This window comes from Pseudonaja textilis, chromosome 12, assembly GCF_049901715.1.
Source record: "Pseudonaja textilis isolate UNSWEBS1 chromosome 12, rPseTex1.2, whole genome shotgun sequence".
NCBI classification, from domain to species: Eukaryota; Metazoa; Chordata; class Lepidosauria; order Squamata; family Elapidae; genus Pseudonaja; species Pseudonaja textilis.
The window spans coordinates 4,444,912-4,468,012 of record NC_142001.1 but is presented as its reverse complement, the minus strand read 5'-3'; the positions used below and the strand labels follow the sequence as shown (position 1 = coordinate 4,468,012).

The 23,101-nt window shown below is 44.9% G+C and overlaps 1 protein-coding gene and 1 long non-coding RNA gene across 2 annotated transcripts in view; both read left to right on the top strand.

The window, feature by feature from the left end:
• LOC148124756 (uncharacterized) overlaps positions 1-23,101 on the top strand; it is an 801,081-nt gene that overhangs the window by 94,460 nt on the left and 683,520 nt on the right. The window lies entirely within an intron of this gene.
• Positions 1-23,101, top strand: part of SLC16A2 (solute carrier family 16 member 2) — a 77,980-nt gene that overhangs the window by 44,302 nt on the left and 10,577 nt on the right. The window contains exon 2 of the mRNA XM_026703111.2: positions 19,965-20,109. Within this exon, the coding sequence (XP_026558896.1) occupies positions 19,965-20,109 (145 nt within the window). The remainder of the gene's footprint in view (positions 1-19,964; positions 20,110-23,101) is intronic.

Here is a 23,101-nt window from a genome sequence, read left to right as displayed (position 1 = left end):
AAAATCTATATATACAAATACATAATAGATAAACATAAAAAACATATGTTTCTAAACAACTAAGTGTGATTTTTTTTATTGGTAACAATTTTACTACTATTCATTTCCTATTTTGATAAATATTCTTAATTGAACCACTCCATTCATCAAATCCATATCTTCTAATTTCCTGGTTTTTTTCTCTTTAATCCACTTATACCATTTATCCCAAGCTGTAATATATCGGGCTTATTTTTTATTTGGTTACTGTTGCCATTCACAAAATCACGTCTGGTGCCTCAAACAGACTCACCAACTACTGATCTGCAGAGTGCAGGCAAGGATACGCCCCCCCCCGTCATGCCCTTGTTGGAGTCTGATTCTGAGGGGGAGGTTGAGCAACTGACAGGGAGTGGGAGTGGGAGTGGGGCTCCGGTGGCTGTGGAGGAAACGGGGGAAGGGCACAGTCCGGCTGGGTCTTCAGAGGAAGACCCAGGGCCATCCCCTCTTCATCCTAGGGCATGCAGGGAGGAACGGAGAAGGGAGCAACATGAGTTATGTGGGTTACGGGGGGAGGAAAGGGTCCTGATCCCCTTCATGGGCTGCAGCTGGGAAGACTGTTTAAAAGGACAAACTGTGCATGGCAAAGTTGCTGGATGCAAAGTGTGCATTATCTTTGTCAAGGCTTATCTGGGTTTTGGCGTCCTCCCAACTGTGGGTGCTGTGTTATCTTTTGGAAGTCTGCAATTTATCATCCTGGCCTGTCAAGTTAATTACTTCAGTGTGGTTTGTGTTGTTGTTTTTTTAATTTCTAATGATCTTTACTTTGGGTTCGGACTGCATTTCTGCTCTTCGTAGACTGTTTTTTTTTTTTGGACGAGTTTGATCTCCAGCTGAGGATAACTGGACATTGGGGGCCAAATTGGAGGCATTAAAGGGAATTTATCTACTTTGGTGACTTTGTTATTTTTGTGCCACGCCCTGGGTCATCACACACCCCTTGGCTGGCACATTTCCCCGTTGAGGGAAAAAGAAAATGACTCACAGGTGGTTAAAAGACTCCCCCCACCCCGCCACAGTCCAGGATGTCTTCTTCAAGAAGCTTTCTCCTTCAGCTTCATGTGGGCAGAAAGCCAGGGGTTTCTTTTCCTCCTTCACTTTCTTCAGGAAGGTCCTCTTTGCCATTGGCTGCCTGGCCTTTTCCAGTCCTGGCATTTGCAGATCCCATTATTATAGCACCTGCAGCCCCCACGTACAGCCCTCCCCGTTTCCAACGTTCTTAGGGTCTTCCCAGCACTGCATCCCTCAAGTGGGTCCTGGTGAGGTCACCGCATCCATCCCGCCCTTAATATCCAGCCTGGTGCCCTAAAGAGGGAAACGTGCCCCGTCGTTTTCTATCCTGCAAGAGACAATAGGCAAGAGGGGAAGTTGGCATGTTGGCCAAGAGCCTACTCCAGGGGTGGGATTCAAATTTTTTAACAACTGGTTCTGACATAAGACATAAGAATTTTATTTGTCATTACACTCTCAAGCGGGTGCAACGAAATGAGGTGCTCTTCCACAAGTAAAACTGGACAACACTATTGAAAGAAAAATAAAATTAAACACAACAGACCATACAATAATCTCTATACAATTTAAAAATGTAAATACCCCATTACTCTCAGCCATTAAATTCCACAAAATCTTATGACCCTGCATTCATACTCAAAACTGCACTTGGATAAAAACTGTTCTTAAATCTAGTCGTCCTTGTTCTTAATACCCTGAATCTCCTTCTTGATGGTAATAGTTCAAAGAGCTGATGTCCCGGATGAGAGGAGTCATTCAATATATTAAATATCTTCCTCTTACATCTATTCCTATACCGTTCTTCCAAAGAGGGGAGTGAGCAGCCAATGATGTTTTGGGCCATCTTAATCACCCTCTGAATTGCCTTTTTTCTCTGCCACTGTGCAGCTCGAGAACCATACACAGAGACAGTAGGATAATATACTCTCAATTGAACTCCGATAGAAGGTAGTCAGTAGACTCTCAGCCAGTTGTTGTTTCCTAAGAATCCTTAGTAAATACAACCGTTGTTGTGCCTTCTTAATTAAAGCAGCGGTGTTTGCACTCCAGGTCAGGTCATTTGTAATGATGGTCCCGAGATACTTACATTCAACCACCTGTTCCACACGAACTCCCTCTATATACAGTGGCTGAATGTCTGCTCTTTTTTTCCTATAGTCCACTATAACCTCCTTGGTCTTCTTAATGTTAAATAGAAGATTATTATTTTTGCACCAGTGGGATAGCTGTAATACCTCATCCCGATATGCAGACTCATCATCCCCAGAAATAAGTCCTACAAGCGTAGTATCGTCTGCAAATTTTATTATCTTATTGTTGGGATGTTTATTTGTGCAATCTGATGAATAAATGGAGAACAGTAGTGGACTAAGGACACAACCTTGCGGAGTGCCAATGCTAAGTGTCTTGACAGTAGAAATATAATCATTCAGTTTAACTCTTTGTGGACGATTTGTTAAAAAAATCCAATATCCATAAACAAATAGAATCTGGAAAATCTAGATCTTTGAGCTTGGCTATTAATCTGTGCGGTATGATGGTATTGAAAGCAGAACTAAAATCTGCGAACAACATTCTTACATAATTCCCCGGTGTTTCCAAATGGGATAAGGCCATGTGAAGCACAGTAATAATTGCATCCTCGGTTGATCTATTTTCTTTGTAAGCAAACTGAAGCCCATCAAAGGAATCAGGAAGGCAGGAGATAATATAATTTCGAACTAGCTTCTCAAAGCACTTCATTAAGATAGAAGTTAGTGCCACCGCCTATAGTCGCTAGGACCATTTGTGGGCAACTTTTTAGGCAGTGGAACGATGGTGGAAGCCTTGAGACACACAGGAACCACACTTTGTGTCAAGGATCGATTAAAAATTTCAGTCCACACCCCAGCTAGCTGATCAGCACAATCTTTTACCACACGACCAGGAATTGAGTCGGGCCCAGCTGACTTTCTGGAATTAACCGCCTTCATTGTCTGCCTCACATCCTGCTCATTCACAATGAAGGGAGGCTCTGCTGAGTAAATGATGGCAAAGGGACAGTTTCAGTTTGATGGATCTCAAATCGAGCAAAAAATTGTTCAACTCCTCAACCACCACCGCACTACCATCCAAAGAGACCTTTTTTGCTTTATAGTTCGTTAGTTGTTGAACCCCCTGCCAAACCTGCCTCATGTTATTACTGAGAAAGCAGTCTTCAATTCTCCTCTTATATTCGGCCTTAGCTTGCTTAATACCTCTCTTCAAGTTTGTTCTTGCAGCACTATAATCTAGATCATTCCCAGACTTAAAAGCCTTATTTCTTGCGTACAACAAGCGTCTAACTTTCCCGGTCATCCAAGGTTTTTCATTAGGATACACCCGGATTCGTTTATCCACCGTGACAGTATCAATACAGTGTGCCATATACCCTAGCACTGCAGCCGTGTGTTCGTTGAGATTCTGTGGGCGCGGCTTGGTTGGTGGTCATGTTGGCTGGGTGTGGCCAACTCAACATCACTCACATCGAAGCACACATCTCCTTGCCTGGCCTCTCATGACTGTGGGGATGCTGCAACAGTTGTAAGTGTGAAAAATGGTCATAAGTCACTTTTTCTCAGGGGCATTGTAACTTTGAATGGTCACTCCACACAAGCAAAGTACCAGCAAAGGAGAGGGAAAAAACTCCAGAGAAGTTCCTGAGGCAGGAAGTCTAGTCCTGCCAAGAATGTCATAAGGGTTAACGGAGAGGCAGTTTCTGTCAGCAACACCAGAATGTTTCCTTCCTGCCTTCCTTACAGGATTAGGCCAGTAATTTCTTCTAACAACCGGTTCTCTGAACTGCTTAGAATGTTAACAACCGGTTCTAGCGAATAGGTGAGAACTGGTAGAATTCCACTCCTGGCCTGCTCCAAAAACAGGAAGGAGCGTTTGGCATTGGAGAGAGCAGGTATTAATTGTGACGGGATGGGACTCTGCTTGGGCCCTGGCCCTCCCAAAATTCTATGCCACTTTGGGGTAAATGCAGCTAATGCCCCCCTCCCCCTGCAGCTGCTTGGCCTACAAAGTGGGCACAGTCCCCACAAAGTACAAACCAAGTATTTTTCTTTGTAGAAGAAGAGCTAATTTTGCTGTAAAATCTTGTGCATCGTGTTTGAAAAGCCCTTGGTAGAGGCACAAATATGAGATGAGGTCAAATTTTAGTTCCTAATGAAAAAAGTTGCTTGCATTGGTATCCTTTAGAATATCTAGTTTGTTAGTGTCTGTTCTTCCTTCCTTCCTTCCTTCCTTCCTTCCTTCCTTCCTTCCTTCCTTCCTTCCTTCCCTGTCTTCTCTCCCTCCTCCCTCCCTCCCTGCCACCTTCTGTTCTTCCTTCCTTCCTTCCTTCCTTCCTTCCTCCCTCCCTCCCTCCCTCCCTTTTTGCAGCAAGCATTTATTTGATCCAGCTGTTCTAGATCAGATTTTGTTGCAGATTTTTAAGTTTGGAATGAAAAATAAGATATGGATTTAAATGCATTAGCAATTGTAGTGAGCAGATGGAGTTTTTTTTTCCTCTGGGCACATGCAGCATGTGCATTTATAATCAGTACCTTGTTCCACCCAGATTCAGAACCAAAAATAAATACAATTGAAATGAAGGAAAAATAAAGAAAACAGCTGCTGTTTTTCATGGGATGCACTCATGTAGCATTTTCAATTGGCTGTTGCCTTTGTTCTGCTTTGGCCTTTTTTTCTTCTTTCCAATCTTAACAGCATCTCAGAGATTTCCTTTAGTTTGCTGTTTCCCATTTAAGAAAATCTCAACTGAATAATAATAATAATAATAATAATAATAATAATAATAATAATAATAAAAAATATCAGCCCAAGTTGAGTAGGTAACTGCCAGTGAGATGTGTAAAAATTAAAAGATTCACAGGGATGAGTTGGCAGGCGCACTTGGATTTTGTTCTTGCACAAACCACATTAACAAATGTAAATCAAGGTTGACAATTGAGGGGGCAGCTTTTCCCTTACTCCTTGGCCCCCAAAGTTGCCTGTTTCTTTTTTTGGATGAAGTTTCTCAGTCCAATAAGGGAGACCCAGAATTTAGCATGTGAAAAATCCAACGTACAGAACATAGAATAACAGGGTTGGAAGGAACCTTAGAGGTCTTCTAGTCCACCGCCCTGCTCAAGCAGGAGACCTCACACAATTGCAGACCAATGTTTTTCCAATCTCTTCCTGAAAACCGCCCACAGCTTCTGGAGTCAAGTTGGTGTGTTCCGCTAACATAATTCTTCAGCACCTGCAAGACTTAATTTCAATGGCAGACGGTCCGGTGGCCAGTCTCCTTTGAGAGGGCTGGAACTCGGCTCCGTCCTGAGCCAGTCAACAGGACCCTTGGGCCGTATGGGCTCCAGTTGGGCCGCCAACTCTCAGAAATGGGGTAAGGTCTCCTGCTTGGGCAAGGGGTTGGACCAGATGGCCTACAAGGCCGGACCCTTCCAACTCTGTTCATCTGAATTTGATCAGTGCTGAACGGCGAACCTTTTAGCGAAGACCCAGGGATCAAAGTTTGGAGGCCTTGAACTTTCAGCCAGTACTGAACAAGAGAGGCAAATAGTACGTGATTCTTCCTGGTCTCTGACAAAGTTTGCCCATCAAGAGGTAGCCGGTTAATCATCCCCGCAAGCCCCCCATCCCCCTCATCTGCCTTGTCCCTGCTTCTTTCAGGGGAGGAAATGGGAGACTCTCTCCCCCGGAATGTGCTGCAGACAGCAAGTGTTTTCGCAGAGGGGATGGTCAGTCAAGAGAGTTAATGTTTAGGTGCTGGGCCAACTCTCCTCCCCTCCTGCCTTTGGCGAAAGGGATGCCGCTTAGAGAGGAATGTGGACTGTTGCTCCAGCACGATGGAACTCCTGAGCGCAATTTGTCTGGCTCCAAAGCCATTAAAATATCAAATGAACCTTGTGATTGTTCATCCTTCCCAGGAGGAAGAAAACATTAATTTGACATCATTGCTTTTAGCTTATTTGGCAAGATGAGGTGGGACATAATTTATTGAAAAGAACACTCTCATTCTTTCCCTCCCTCCCTCCCTCCCTCTCCCTTTCTCTCTCTTATGCACGCATACCCTCCGTCTAGTAGTTTCCCACCACGCATGTATGTATGTATGTACATATATATGTATATGTGAATTTTCTTTGTCACCCCCCTTGCATCAAAACGACTCTGCGTTGAGTTATTTCTAGCTCACTCCGTTGATAGGGGTGCCCTTCAGACTCCCTTCCCCATGTTTATCCCCGTTTTGATAACAACAAATAACAGATAAGACTCTCGCAAACGATAGGCAGTTGCTTCTTCTCAGTGCTTCTGTTGGGAGTGTGATTGTTGCAGGAATTGGGTGTGCCTAGTCTAGAGAAAAGAAGGACTAAGGGTGGCATGATAGCAGGGTTCCAATATTTCAGGGGTTGCCACAAAGAAGAGGAGGGCAACTTATTTTCCAAAGCAGCAGGAGGCAGGACAAGAAATGATGGATGAAAACTAATCAAGGGGAGAATCAACTTTGAGCTAAGGAGAAATTTCCCAGCAGTAAGAAAAATTAACCAGCGGAACGACTTGCCTCCAGAAGTCGTAAATGCTCCAACACTGGAGGCTTTTAAGAAGAGATTGGCCATCCATTTCTCTGAAGCGGTATAGGGTCTTTTGCTTGAGCAGGGGGTTGGACTAGAAGACCTCCAAGGTCCCTTCCAACGCTCTCATTCTTTTCGGAAGGAGGAAAGCTGCCCACCGGAGTGCAGGGGGAACCTTCTCTCCATCACAAATGCCCAAGCAGTAGCTCTTCGACGTTTCTGCGTGGCCAGCAGGTGACAGCAGCAAGCTGGCCTTGTGTGATGCTAAGCAGGGTTTTGCCTGATTGATCCTTTGGTGGGACGCCACCATGAAGTGTCAGGTTTGCCAGCTAGACAGGGAAACCAGGAAAAACAAATCAGAAGAAGACAACAGCAAGCCATCGGTTGTCCTGTTATTCTGAAAAAGACCCCTGCGGGCCTTGAGTTTGATACCCCTGCTCTAAACTGTCATTTACATTTAATATCTACATATGCAATTCTAGTCTTTGAGCACATTCAATTCTTGAAGGGCTGAAATCACCAAGATTTGAGATCAGCTTCCTAATTGGGCACGTCTGAATCGCAGAGCACGGCTTCAAAGATCCCTTCTGCCCCTTGGCTTTGGGCTCTTCTAGGTCCCTCGTTCCCTTTTGCTGGTTGTTTTTATCTATTTTTCATAAATTCTGCAGTGCCCCGTGTTATTCGTGAATTGTACAGCCTCATAAACCCAATAAATAAATAAACAGGCGCGTGCTGAGAAGTTAGGCAAGAGGGCTGTTTTCCAGCTTAGCCTTAGTGGATGACTGCGATGACCTATTTTTCTTGGCTCATTATAAGAACTCTAACAAGGTAGGATTGTCTTGGATTTTTGGAAGGCCTCGCTCTGTCGAACAAACCAGAACTGGGCCAAGCAGAAGGTGGAGAGCTCAAGGCAGCCCACTGAGAACGGAGCCTTAGGCATGGTTTCATTTACAGGATGTCCAATATTCACTCTGGTTGAAAATCAGGCTGGTGGGTTTTGAACCCTGATTGATTAAAAAGCAAAATGCGGTGGGGGAAGAAAACAGAATAACAGATTGGTGGAGGTCCGATCGCTCAAGAAGTACTCTGTAAACCATTCCAGACAAATGGTTGTCCAACCTCCTTTAGAAACCTCCAGTGATGAAGCACCTACAACTTCTGGAGGCCAATTCTTCCACTGATTAATTGTTCGAACTCTCAAGAAATTTCCCCTTAGCTCTAGGTTGCTTTTCTCCTGGATTAGTTTTTCAGTGCTGTTGTAACTTTGGACAGTCAGTAAACGAAGTATTGCATGTCGAGGACTACTGGTTTTTTATTCCTCCTCCTGCATTTGCAATGTATTTTGATGTTCACAGTTGAAAAACTAGCCCTGAGTAACCAAAAGTCAAAAATAATACCTCTTCTTTGTCCAACGGCGTCTTATTTTTATTGGCTGGGTCCGTTAGAACCCATTAGGCAGCCAACCCCACAAAGGTTGCAGTGGCCGCTAATGCTTTGTTCCATTATTTCCTTGTTATTGCCTGCAGAAGATAAAAATGGCTCACGTTATGTGAAGAAGCGTTTAATATCCTGCCAACAAAAATAATTCCCTCCCATGTTCTGTTCCCTATTTCTTCCCTCGTGGTAGTATTTCTTCACCAGTCGGTATCTTCTGAAAGCATTAGAGAGCAATTAGAATTAAGAGGGAGCAAGATGATTTATGGCAGCGTTTCCTAGCCAGAAATCAAGCAACAAGCCCGCTGTGAAAATCCATTTGCTGGGTTCAATATTTAAGCTTATCCCAGCCTGGGGCCACCCAGAAGTCAATCAGAATGGAGCTCAAGCAGAAGACCCTAGACCTTCCCAGACAAATAGCTGTCCAGTCTCTTCTTAAAACCCCCAGGGTTGGAGCCCCCACAACTTCTGGTGGCAAGCAGTTCCACTGGCTAATTGTTCGCACTGTTAGGAAGTTTCTTCTTCATTCCAGGTTGCTTCTCTCCTCGGTTAGTTTCCATCCATTGTTTCTTGCCTTGCCTCCAAGTGTCTTTGGAGAATAGGTTGACCCCCCTCTTCTTCTTTGGGGCAGCCCCTCAAATACTGGAACAATGCTGTTATGTCACCCCCGGCCCTTCTTTTCTCCAGACTGGCCATACCCAATTCCCACGACCGCTCTTCATATATTTCAACCCCACCCGGGCCTTTAATCATCTTAGTTGCTCTTCTCTGCACTTTTCCCAAACTCTCATCATCTTTTTTCGTAATGTGGTGACCAAAACTGGATGCAATATTCCAGGGGTGGACTTAGCCAGTGTCCAGCCCCTGGGTTGAAGGGTTGCTCGGACAGGCAGCCAGAAAGCAAAAGGGGCACGGTGGCTCAGCAGTTAAAGATGCTGAGCTTGTCATCTGGAAGACTGACAGACGGGGTTCGTGACCCAAGTGCCACATGACAGGGTGAGCTCCTGTTACTTGTCTCAGCTCCTGCCCACCTGGTGATTCAAAGGCATGCAACTGTGAGTAGATAAATAGGTACCACTTCAGTGGGAAAGTAACCGTGTTCCATGCGCTTCAGCAAGTAGCCACATGACCATGGAAGTGTCTTTTGGACAGCACTGGCTCCCTCGGCTAAGAAATGGAGATGAATACCATCTCCTAGAGTTGGACACGACTGGACCGGGCAAACCTTTACCTTTAGCTAGAAAGCAGGACTGGAGAAGTCAGATCTTCAGTTTAAGGGTGTAAGGCAGGGGTCTCCAACCATGTCAACTTTAAGACTTGTGGACTTCAACTTCCAGCAAAGCTCCCAGGAATTCTGGGAGTTGAAGTCTACAAGTCTTAAAGTTGACACAGCTGGAGACCCCTGGTGTAAGGTATAGTCCACCAAGTCATGATGGAACAATTCAAGCTCTGTGATGCCCATAAATGTAGAGTGTAGCTCTAATGACCCCAGTGTGGCTCCTATTTTGACTTTTCTGACCACTCTGGTGACATTCCTGTTGAGCTTCTCCTCTTGACTGATGGGGGAGCAGGAAACAGTGGGAGGGTTATGGGACATAGTTGTGAATATCATGAATTGGCCTTCACTCACCAAAGCCTTGTCTTCCTAAACCCACAGCTTAACATTCTGAAAATTGATTTTGTGTGTGTGTTGAGGTCTGTTAAAAGAAAGGGCTGGTTGGTTTAACAAAATCAATGTGGATTCATGGCTTTAACTGGCCAAGGAAAAGAGTCTCTCCTTGCGCAAAATGCAGGAGGACATCCACCCAAGTGATCAAATCACCCAAGGGGTCTGGTTGATGTCCTTCAGAATTGTTGGATGAGGTCCTGGTCCCTCAGGTGCCTGGAAACTCACAGGTATACCTAGAGGAAAAGAAAATCTTGGTTCAGATCAGGGGTGCCCAATTGGACCCTTCTCCTTCGGTTCTTTGGCAGAGCTTCTGCTTTTGATTCATTAACCGGGGGAGAAATGAACAGAAATGAGGACATTGTATGAACAAAGGGACAATTTGTCTGGGCTTGTTTGAGCATTCAAGCATCCACAAGACTGTTTTACACAGAGATTTAGGGCCCTTCAAGGATAACATCCAATCAGATAATTAAAACATCGGGAAGTATTGTGAGTCGGGCTTAACCATCACCAAGGTGCTTGCAGGAACATCTGCGAAGGGTTGTCAAAACAGCCAAGATGGTCACCACCAATTGCCTCCACAACGAGTGAGCTTCAGTCTCACAGGTGCAGCCAGTATTTTAAGATTTATGGCCCTCCTGCAGCCACAGCTGGGAACAAGTCAACATCCAGTTGATCTGGGGAGAGAGAGAGAATGAGAATGAGGGTGGGGTGGGGGAGAGAGAGAGAAATCATTGGAAATGTCAACACTACAGCCCTGGAATGTTCTCGACAGATGAATGCTCACAGCCGTCGTAGTGTTGACATTTCCAGGATTTGGGACTTTAGCCATGTCCGTCTCCACCTGACCCAGAAAGCTTCAGCCGCAGGAGAGGGACCTCCGTGAACAAGCAACTTCCCTGAGCTTCCCTGTGGGAGGAAGGCAGCGTCCTTCTCCCTAAGGGAAGGATGTCACAACCACCACCAGGGTTGATGTTTTCCAAGCCAGCAACAGGACAGGGATGATTTCTTCTGCTTGCATAACACTTGTATGTCCAGGGAAAACCATGCCGAGGGCTGCCAAGGACAGGATTTCTCCTGTTCTTTCCGTTAGGGTGTTTATTTTAGGTCTGCAGCTTCCATTTTGTTTTGTTTTTTGCTGCCTCAAAATGGTGACCATCCATCCAACTGGAGCCCCTGTCGATGGGCATCAAGCATGTGACGGGGGAAGGCTCAGATGGGGAAGGTGGAGCTGCCATCTCAACCTTTTTTTGACAACCATCTCTGTGAAGATGCCCCTGGATTGGACACCATTTTCCAGCATTTAACAGAATAACAGAGTTGGAAGGAATCTTGAAGGCCTTCAAGCAAGAGACCCTTATACCATTCCAGACAAGTAGCTGTCCAGTCTCTTCCTGAAAGCTTCTGGTGATGAAGCTCCCACAACTTCTGCGGGCAACTTCTGTTCCGTGGATTGATTGTTCTCCCTGTCAGAAAATTTCTCCTTATTTCTAGGATGAATTTCTCCTGGTTCAGTTTCTATCCATTATTCCTTGTCTGGCCTTCGGGTGCCTTGGAAAACAGGTTGACCCCTTTCTCCTCTCTGGGGTAGCCCCTCAACTATTGGAAGGCTGCTCTCCTGCCTCCCCTGGTCCTTCTCTTCCCTAGACCAGCCAGGCCTGGTTCCTGCAACCCTTTTTCCCCAGAGAAGAGCAATTAGTCATTCTTGTTGTTCTTCACTGCGCTCTTTTCCAGAGTCTTTACATCTTTATTTGACAGTGTCTGTTTTCAGATAACGGAAGGAAAATTCCACTGGTCTGTACAACTTAATATGTGATTGATCTGCGTGTATATGCTCAAGGAAACTGCCCACTTGATGTCCAGGAAACCATGTTAGTCCGTTGCAACCAAAGCAAGAAATGCCTTGCAGCAAAAGCAAGAGAAACCATTTTAGTGTGTTGCAACCAGGAAAAAAAACCATGTTAGTCTTTTACAAGTAAACAAACAGAAATCATGTTAGTATATTTCAACCAAAGCAAAAGAAACCACGTTAGTCTGTGGCAGTCAACACAAAGAAAACCATGTCAGTTTGTTGCAATTGAAGCAAGAAAAGCCATGTTAGCCTGTTGCAAGCAAATCAAGTTAATGCACCTTCACGATTAATAAATTCAATCAGGTGGGATCATGAATTTCTATAGATCAGTCTAGGCTGAGGGTTGGAAATTTACACAAAATGAGGATGTTTATGGTGCAGAGGAGTTGTGGCTATTTGGCTGCCCTGGTAATATATGGAAAAGGGTTTTAAAAGCAAAGAGTGCCTGGAACAGAACAATCTTGAGTCTGAAATTTACTACAAACATTGAGTTGATAGGATTTCATAACACTGAAAAAAGGCCATTTATGTGCAGTCTGGTGGGATTTGGCAATTCTGCTCAGTTGCACATGGCAATTCCAACAGCTTGACAAACAACAAACCTTTTTATTGCTCATCCCAGATTTCAGCTCGTCAGCCTATCTTTTTTTAAAAAAAACAGAAACCGTAATCCAAGTCAGCTTCATTCTTAATTTGTCTCTCTAGGGAAAGTTGAGTTTCCTCAGATTTGTCTTTTAGCGATGTGGGAAAGGAAGCCCACAAAAATGTTAACTTTGCCAAGTCAAATACCTGGCTTGTTTGGAGCAAGGAAGCAAGGGTCATTTTTTCTCTTCCAGAGACATGAAAAAGGAGCTCCTGTAACTAAAATTCTACCTGCCTAATGCTGCAGCTGCAAAATCATTCTTGGACAGGAGACCACCCAAGTAGATGCTTGCTCCAAAACGAAACTTTCTGCCCTCCAAAGAAGTTTGACTACAAGTACCAGCACTCTCGATGTATCTAATGATATGGGTTGGAGCAGGTCAGTTCAAATACCTTATTCGGCGAGCCAGATGCAAATTTAACATCCACTTCTCCCAAACCGGTCCAAACTGGCAGAATCCCACCCCTGGGTTGGAGGAAGTGGACTTGTTTTCAACTTTCAGCTCACTGTTTTTCCTTGGCTCATTCTAAACTTATCCAAGCATTTCTCGCTAGACCTCCAAAGAGATGAGCTGTAGATGGACACACACAGCACATCTGGAAGAGGGTCTTTGTTTCCCATTTGAATGAAGCTCCCCCCCCCAAATTTGAAAAGAGGTAGATGCCACTTTGACTGGACAACGGAACTCACTAGCCAGCTCATTTGAGGCACAAGAAGTTGGGACATTGGTAGAGTTTGGAAGCATTCTTGCTGATTTCAGAACTTTTTCTGCCAAAGACAGCAAGTTTTTAGCTTCGTTCACTTGGGAAACATCTGACTGAGGGAAGTACTGGTTGGTTAGAATAGAGGCACCCAGCCCCCAGACCACGGGCCACTACCAGGCTACAGCCCATCAAAGCAGGGGTCTCCAACCTTGGCAACTATAAGCCTGGAGGACCTCAACTCCCAGAATTCTGAGTTGGAATCCTCCAGGCTTAAAGTTGAAGCTTTGCTGGCTGGGGAATTCTGGGAGTTGAAGTCCACCAGGCTTAAAGTTGAAGCTTTGCTGGCTGGGGAATTCTGGGAGTTGAAGTCCTCCAGGCTTAGTTGAAGCTTTGCTGGCTGGGGAATTCTGGGAGTTGAAGTCCGCCAGGCTTAAAGTTAAAGCTTTGCTGGCTGGGGAAATCTGGGAGTTGAAGTCCTCCAGGCTTAAAGTGGCCAAGGTTGGAGACCCCTGCATTAAAGAACAGTGAAAATTAGGATTTTAGATGAATAGAAAGTGACCAGGTAGAAGGCAGTAACCCCCATCCTGAGCAAATATTTTGATGATGACCATAACATTTTTGTATAAACTGTAGACCAATGTCTCCGTAACCGTAAGGCATGTGGATTTCAACTCTCAGAATTCTCCAGCCAGCCATGCGGTTGGGAAATCCTGCAATAGGCTTTGATATCCTTTGTGTTAATCCTTCGCATTAATCTGTTTAGAACACTCCTCAAGAATGAGACACCGGGTGTAATTTTGCAGGATCTTCTTTGGACTCAAGCTGACTCATAGCAGAGCAAGAATTTTAAAGTCATAATTCTAAAGAATAATCAAATTTCCAGGTCATGCTTTAGAGATGAGCTGGATTACAACTGGGGCAATGAATTATTGAAACTAGAAATTCCTTTTGTTAGTATATTGCAAGCGGTGGTGGGATTAATTTTTTTTTTTTACTATTGGTTCTGTGGGTGTGGCGTGGTGGGCGTGGCAGGGAAAGGTTACTGCAAAATCCCCCTTCCCTCCCCAACCCGCTAACCTGCTTTCCAGCTCCGTTCTCCTGTGCAGGGCAACCAAAGGAGACCCAGCTGATCAGCTGGGACTCGATGGGAGGCAGAGAAGAGATGGGGTTGGCGGGGTGAGTCAAAGGTGGCATTTGCTGGTTCTCTGAATTACTCCAAATTTCCGCTACTGCTTCTGCAGAACCGGTCAGAACCATCTGAATATCACCTCTAATCACGTCAACCTTCAATGAGACACAGCAGAATATAGGGTCAAGATGGCAGCCACAAAAGCATCAATAAAGTATAAGTGTCCTTCTTTGGGGTATTGCTTTGATCTCACCAGCATACCCATCTTGATTTTCCCCCTCTCCGTACTCTGCAGACCCCCTGGGTGGACAGTTAGCATATCCCTTTTCTGCAAGCCCATAATAATATTGTCATAAAGCAAGTAAGGTAATACCACATGCGGAGGTGGCCGTAGAGGGGATAAAAGAAACTCAAGATGGTCATAATTGAACAATCAAATTTCTACTCCAGATTATATGCCTTAAGAAAAAACATATTATTTTTGCTGTTGTTTTTTTCTTCTGGCTGGCTGGCAAATCAATTCTCCAAATCCCTCCTAAAATCAGGACCATTTCAGAAGACATCCCATAATAACTTTCCAAGATAGGTAGCTCAGTACTTGCTTTTTCCAGTCGAGATGGCTTAGTCCAGGGGTCTCCAAACTTAGCAACTTTAAGACTTGTGGACTTCAACTCCCAGAATCCCTCAGCCAACTTTGCTGAGCTAACATGAGGAATTCTGGGAGTTGAAGTCCACAAGTCTTAAAGTTGCCAAGGTTGGAGACCTCTGGCTTAGTCCATCAGAGGGGGATTTTGAGATTACAGGTAGTCCAAGGGTGGGATTCTACCGGTTTGCACTGGTTCTATAGAACCGGTTGTTAAGATTCTGCACAGTTTGGAGAACCGGCAAATCGTGTCCCTGGACGGCCCTCCCCTCCCAGTTAGTCCTTATCGCGCATGTGTGACATCGCCGACTGTGTTTTCCACCTCCCAGTCACTCCTTAAAGTATTTCTTTCCCCCCCGCTCCCGACAATCAGCTGTTCTGATGATCAGCTCTGCTGGGATCCCCCTTGCTGTCCTACTGCTTCACCCCGGAGGCCCAGAAGGCCCCAAAGTGGAGCACATTGGGGGGTGCTGTGCAGGAGCACAGGAGGCCAAAAAAAATTGGAGGGGTGCTGCAAAAAAAAGAAGCTCCACCCACTTAGTCACATGGCCACACCCATCTAGCCACACCCACAGAACCGGTTGTTAAAAAAATTGAATCCCACCCCTGAGGTAGTCCTCAACTTACACAATTCATTTCGTGACCGAAGACCATTCGACTTATGACCATTAACACCGTTGCAGCATCTCCGCCATGGTCACATGATCAACATCTGGATAATTGGCAACTGACTCATACTTATGGCGGTTGCAGGGTCCTGGGGTCATGTGATCTCATTTTTTGCAACCTTCTGGCAAGCGAAGCCGATGGGGAAGCCAGGTTCACTTCACAACGGTGCTGCTAAACAACTGATTCACCTAGCAACAGTGGTGAGAAAGGACGTAAAATGGGGGCAAAGCTCATTGAGCAGTGTAGCCACAGAAATTTTGGGCTCAGTGGTGGCCGTAAGTCGAGGACCACCAGTAAAAGGAACATTTAAAAAAAAAATTATTTATTCAACATTCCAACATTTAAAACCAATTTCCACTCTTTACAATGATTCTGTAACAGTGTTCACACTAATTAACAAAGTCTATAACTATATCGATTACTTCTCCATTCTGTTCACTTGTACTCTTATTTCTCAGCTTAACTTATATCACTATTAATATGTGTGTGTGTGTGTGTGTATTCTCTGCTACTCAGATAATCAGTGGAAGGGACCTTGTAGGTCATCTAGTCCACACACCCCCACCCAAGCAGGAGACCCTACACCATTTCTGACAAATGGCAGTCCAATCTCTTCTTGAAAGTCTCAAGTGATGGCGCTCCCACAACTTCCCAGGGCAACTTCTGTTCCATTGGTGGATTGTTCTGTCAGAAAGTTTCCCCTTTATTTCCAGGTTGAATTTCTCCTTGTTCAGTTTCCATCCATTATTCCTTGTCTGCCTTCAGGTGCCTTGGAAAATAGCTTGACCCCCTTTCTCCTCTCTGTGGCAGCCCCTCAATTATTGGAAGGCTGCTCTCCTGTCTCCCCTGGTCCTTCTCTTCCCTAGACTAACCAAGCCCAGTTCCTGCAACCGTTCTTCATATGTTTTAAGCCTCCGGTCCCCTCATCATCCTGGTTGCTCTTCTCTGCCCTCTTTCTAGAGTCTCAACATCTTTTTTATAGTGTGGTGACCAAAACTGGATGCAGTACTCTAGGTGTGGTCTTACTAAGGCTTTATAGAGTAGTAGAAGTACCTCCCTTCACCTTAATTGTATCCCATGTGTGTGTGTGTGTGTGTGTGTGTGTAACATTAAATAACACATGCTCATATTTGCTTTCAATTGATGCCTTTGTGTCTTCTCTCTAACCACTTATACCAAACATTCCATATATTATAGTTTCTTCTTTGTCTTCAATACCATCATTAGCCTGTCCATTTCAGCACATTCGAGGTTTTGAGCAAATGTGATTCTGGCAGCGGTTACCCTATGGAGTGTGATATATTAGAGGTTTCTCTTGTAATTAGATCCTAATATACCTAATAAAAACATTTCTGGTCTTAATTCAATCCTTCGTCTCGTTATTTCTTCCAACCATGTTTTAATTTTAAGCCAGTACTTCTGGGCTTGGGGACAAGTCCACCACATATGAAAATACGTTCCTTGGCTATAATTGCCTTTCCAACACTTTGCCGACATACTGGGAAACATTTTAGCTAACCTCGCTGGAAGGAGGTGCCAGCGATAGAACATTTTGTAAAGGTTCTCCTTATATGCAACTGACGTTAATTTATCATTTACCTGCCGTAGTTTTTCCCGCTGTTCCAAATCAATACCATAACCGAAGTTTTTGGCCCAAATTATCATGTTCTCTAAAAGGAACTTTTCTAAGTCCTGCTTTGCAACAGCGAGCGAGAAAAGCGTCCCTTCCTCTGTTGGTGCGTTGCTTTGTCCAGCTGAAGCCCCCACCCCCACAAGGGGAAGGCTGATGCTGTTTCCAACCGGGGCCGAGGATGTGCGGCAGCCTTTGGACCAGCAGGCTGGCGGTTGAGCTATTGTGCCCCCTTCCTGTCCTGGGGAGGGGGGGAAGGGGAAGCGCCAAATCCCCGGAGTAGACGCTTTCTCACGATCATGCTTGAAGTTCCCTCGCGGTGATGTAATGGGTGGTTATTCCAAGGGGATATTTTTGTCGTGACTTCAGTGGATTGAGGGGGGGGGGGAGGAAGGAAGGATAAGCATAAAACATAACTTCCTTTTTCCTTTTCTCCTTCTGGAAAAACAAACCAATAAAGGTTTTTTTATTAAAAAAAAAATCAGAAATTTGGTTGCCTCGTTGATTGGAAACAACCTTGGTTCCTACCAGCCGGGTATTTGCATAAACCTTTCAGTAAGTCCATTTTGGGGGGATCTGTGTACTATCTTGAGTCATAAACTATCCAAAAGGGGGTACAGTAGGTCCACATAATCCATTCACCTGCAAACATTTTAACCTGGATTAACACTAACTTGACATCGTGTTTTGTGTGAATATTCCTCCTGGTCCTTCGCGTCATCATTGGGGCACAAAACTTTGGGATGCAGTGATCATCACATCCATACAGGTAGTCCTTAACCAAGACCACAGTTAGGACCCGAATTTCTGTTGCTAAGCAAAGGAATTATTAAGTGAGTTGCATCCGGTTTTACAACCTTGGTTGTTAAGTGAATCACTGCGGTTGTTAAGGGATCTGGCTGGGAAGGTGACGAATGGAGATCAAAAGATTCTGGGACATTTGCCATGTTGCCACCTGCCCAAATTTGGATCAGGTGAATGTAGGGATGCTCCTGTGAGCATCGGTCACTTTTTCAGTGCTGCCACTAAACAAACGGTTATAAATTTGAGGGCTACCTGTACTTTTTTTGAGGGGAGGGACAACCAAGCTGGTTTACTGTCTTCACCTGTGTTTAAAATCAGACCAAACCCTGTCAAAGCTACATCAGTTTGCAGCTGGTCAGTAGCTGGAGGAGGAGCCCTCTGAAAAGTGCTTTAATTCTGGAAGAAAATGTATTTTTTAAAAGAATGACATCCTCCCCGCCCATCCATAGGGTTACAGTGAAAAACCAGTCAACCTAACACTCAGTAGTGAACCCATCCAAAAAGCAAAACGTGAAATGAATACATGAAGCAGGTTTGGCACTTTTTAAATTGCCAGCAGTGAAAAGGGAGAGTGGGAGGGAGGACAAAGAGAGTGAAGAAAGAAAGAAAGAAAGAAAGAAAGAAAGAAAGAAAGAAAGAAAGAAAGAAAGAAAGAAAGAAAGAAAGAAAGAAAGAAAGAAAGAAAGAAAGAAAAGAAAAACAGAATATATTAAAAGAAAGAAAGAAAAGAAAAACAGGGAATATGTTCATAGATATGCACGCATATATAAAACTTGCACAATGACCATTTCAGCCATGTTGAGAGTCAAGGGCAGTGGGAGTGAGAGCCCCCTCCCCGGCCAGCGGAGGAGGGAGGGGCTGCAGAGACATATTAAGCACTTTGGCTGCCCCTGCAGAGAAAGGAGGGGTTGGTCAGGGTTCCTGATGAATGTGGAAAGAAAGGGGGGAAAACCCAGCGTCAGGCAAGGCTTCTCCGTTCTGATCCAATACTGCCTGGGTGTGAACTGATGGCCCGTGGAGATCTGGGTCAAGCCCAGATACTTGATTGGATCTACCAACCCGGGAATTCACCTTGCAGTGAAGCAATCCGGATATTGCAGGAAAGCAATCCAGATTTACAGCCAGAGGCCGCTTCTTTTAAAGCCAAAGCTGAAAAGCCTTTTTTGCTCACATTGGGATGCTCACATTGCAGCCCTGGTCAAAAGGGCCCAGCAGAGATTAGACTACTTGAGGCTTCCCAGGAAACAACAACTGAATGGAAAACTGCTGGTGACCTTCTGCCGCTGCACCATAGAGAGGATCTTATCTTACTGCACACCTGTGTATGCTTTGCCAGTTGCACAGTGGCAGATGGGAAAGCATTCCAGAGGGTTAACATCATTGCCCAGAGGATCCTGGGTTGCCCTCTCCCCTCTTTGGCAGAGCTTTATAGCTCCTGCTGTTTTAAGAAAGTTCAAGACACACTCAAAGATCCATCTCATCCTGGCCACCATCACCCCCTTTTTTTTTGGAACTATTACCATCTGGTACAGGATATTAACAAAAACAAGGACAAATTGGCTGAAAAACAGCTTCTATCCCAGGGCAGCAACTCTATGGAATTCCACTGTCTCTCGTGCAATATGAATGCAACATCAGGGGTTTTCCATTCAGCGTATAGGATGCGAAGGATGCGCGTTTGCGTTTATTTTCATAGTCATAAATTGTACACGGAAGATGGCATTTAATTTTGTTGTACGAGGTGCAATGACAAGGAAGTAAGCTAAACTAAACTAAAACTAAACTTTTTTCATGAGCAAATTATGGTTCAAATAAATAAGTCTTGGACTACTGAAGTGGCAAAGCAGTGAAGGTTTTGGATTGGCAAGTGGGACTCGGGTTTGAGTCTGCTCCCAGCCACAGAAAAGGTCTAGGAGAGCCTCCTTGGGGCCACTTTCTCAACCTAGACTACCTCACAGGTTGAGCTTCCAAGGAGGGGACCCTAATCGAAACCTCTTCCTTCTGCTCCCAGATCCGGGGGCGGTGGTTTCTTCTCCAAGCCACCAGCCGTCCTGGGCTTCTCCCTCACTTCCTGACACGTTGCATGGGCTGACCCCCATGGCTGACCCCTCCTCCCCTTTCCTTTCTTTTCCCCTTCCTGCAGCCTTGGTTGGATCCATTGGGATGGGGATGGTTTTCTTCTGCTCTCCCATCGTCAGCATCTTCACCGATCGGATCGGATGCCGGACCACGGCTGCCTCGGGAGCCGCCATCGCTTTCATTGGCCTCCTCTCCAGTTCCTTCACCAAGTAAGGCTCTGAAATGGAGGGTGGGGGGTGGGGGAGGCCCACAAGGCTCACCAGCAAAGGCCTGGCCTGAGGGGCTCTTCCCATCTCTGAACCCTTTGCCCTCCGACCAAAGCAAGGCCCATCTCCCCCCCACCCCCAAACCTCCAAGCACCTAAATCTTGAGGAATCTCCAGGCACCCAAATCTTAGACATCTCCCAGGTTTGGTGCTCCTGAAGGACCTCACTGCGGAGAAGCAGAGGGGCTCTATAAAATGTCAGTGCAATGGCCTGATGGCATGACAACAACCCCTGGGATCTCTGGAAGGGAACCTTCTTCCCCCCAGGACCAGCTCAGCTCCAAAACCATGGCTCCCCCTCTTCCCTCCTTCCTGTCTTTTTTGCCCTTCCTTCCCTCCTTCCCTCCCTCCTTCCTTCCTTCCCTTCCCTTCCCTTCCCTTCCCTTCCCTTCCCTCCCTGTCTTTCTCATTTCCCTTATGCCTCCCTTCCCCTCTTTCTTCCTACATTCCCTGTCCTCATTTTCTTTTCCCTCCCTCTCTCCCTCCTTATTTCTTCATTTTTTCTTTCTTTCTTTCTCCGTGGCTCCTGCCCTGCCATTTGAGGGGCATCCTCCTCCTCCTCCTCCTCGCTCACACTCTCCCTTCCTTGCTCCTGCCGTGCCACTAAAAGGTCAGGTGCTCCCTCTGGCCCCCAGCCTGGCCTGCGCCGGCTGGGCAGGGGGATCAGGCGACCATGGCTGGCCTACTGAAATCCCCAGGAGGTTCCCTTGGCTGCCCTTTCCTGATACCCGCCCTTGGAGGCCAGCCAGGTCAAGAAAGAGGGAACAGCCAGGATTCCTGGAGGGCTCTTCTCACTGCAGGGTAGAATAACAGAATCCTGCATAGTTTCTCTCTGCCACATCGGAGTCCTTACCCCGCTCCTCATGCCATTCCTTTCCCAACACCCAGGTCCCCATGCCTTCACAAGTGGGCACCTGCATTTTGTAGCCCAGTTAAGGCAGTCCTAGATGGTAGGAATGTCAGACCCACATATCTGTCTGGCCAAGGCACAGAATGTCTGGCTAAGGAATCTTTATCCCTTGAAAAGGATGTTTGCCGATTTGAAAACTGGGGAGGTAATTGGACTATCAACAAATTTGGCTCAAGCCAACTTATTCTTTTCTGAATTTTCCTGCTTGTCTTTCTCTGGCTTATTGCAAGTCACCGGCCTGTCCAAAATGTTTTCATCCAGATTGTTTAGCTTTTAAAATAAATGCTATTCCAAATTGGCACCATTAATACAATGCTTTATTTTTAAAGAAAGAGATTTGTGTTTTCTTATAAGATGGAATGAAGACAAATTATCTCTGTTGGCTTGATTTGGCTGTGTGCTCTAAATATCAGGACGAAAAGCAAAGGGTTTTTTTTGGAGAAGAATACATTTATCTCACATTATATTCTCCTATGCGGCTCTGGTCAAAACACTTGGTCCCTTTCCTGTTCCATATTATTATCCCTTTGAAATATCTCTAGTTTTGTCTTTGGCTGTTCTTTGGACTTTCCACAGCTTTCCTCAAGCACAGTTAAAATTATTCAGACTTAAAATAAATTATAGCCTAGTTACTCAACTGAATAATTTCCTGGAAAAAAATGAAAATAAATGTTAATAATCCTGTGATTCTATTTTAAAAATGGTGCAACATTTGTGCAATCCTCCCTAGCTGGACTAATTTTTAGAACCAATAACTCAGTTCAAATCATCTGCAGTTGAGGGAATTGTGTAAACATAGCAGTTGTTTGGTATTAATTTCAGGTTCTATTTAAAACCCATGCACCACAGACTTGTTCAGTGGTGGTAGCAATTGTCCCATCAAATTCGGGGCGATTTAAGACAGGCCGTTGGCATAACAAAAGCAGAGAAAAGCTTCTCCAGAAGAGATTTTCAATAGCATCCTACAAGTTTCTGACTTCAAGAATTACACACTCCGTGGTTTTCCTCTTGTGGATTTTGAACATCCTCTTTCCCAACCTGACAACCTCCTCGTCAATAAGCGAGGACTACCTGTAATTCCTTCCTTTGCTGAACTTCTTATAAAAAAGAACATTACATCGTTTTTCCACCATACCCTCAATCAACGCAGGTTAACAGGCCACAGCAGCTCTATTCATGTGAGATGGTGTACCAAAGTTAATGATATTGCAACATAACCTGATATCATGTTCACACAACGTAGTAAGACGAGTTATTATTATTATTATTATTATTTTTTTACAGAGATCAAACTACAAATCACTCTGTCCATCTGAATGGAGTTACATTTCTTCCTCTTGCTCTCACCTTCTCACTCTCCATAGCTCTCAGAGATCATGAATAACATTGATTAATAAAATCAAATGATTTAAATCACAAATCATTTAAAATTAACAAATATGTCTCCTAGCCTTGGGAAGTCACTGCTATTTATTTACATTTGTAGAAAAGCACAAAAGACAAAACCACCAAAACCAAAGAGCCAGTTTTATGTAGTAGTGAAAGTGCTGGCTTAGTAACCAGGAGACAACTGAGTTTAAGGCACAAAAGCCAGTGGGGTGACCAGTCGCTCTCTCTCAGCCCAACCCATCTCATGGGGTAATTTTGTGGGGAAAGATAGGTTCGTTCTCCACCTTGAGATACTTATAAAGTAATAAAGGTGGGGTTTAAAAACCTCTAATAAATAAATAAACAATACCCTTTCCCATCATGGTCCCAGCTAATTCCACACTTCTAACCACCATCCAATAAGTGATCTCTTCTTCTTTTCCTGCATTTCTATGGCACAGCTTACAGCCAGCAACCAACCTGCAGAATAGGGTAGGGTAGGGTAGGGTGGAGTAGAGTAGAGTAGAGTAGAGTAGAGTAGAGTAGAGTAAACAGAGTTGGATGATGATAGGATGATGGTCTTACAATTACACATGTCCACTTGGACAACTTCCTACAAGATGGAAAGACAGACAACTGGGACAAAACAGAGCAAAAG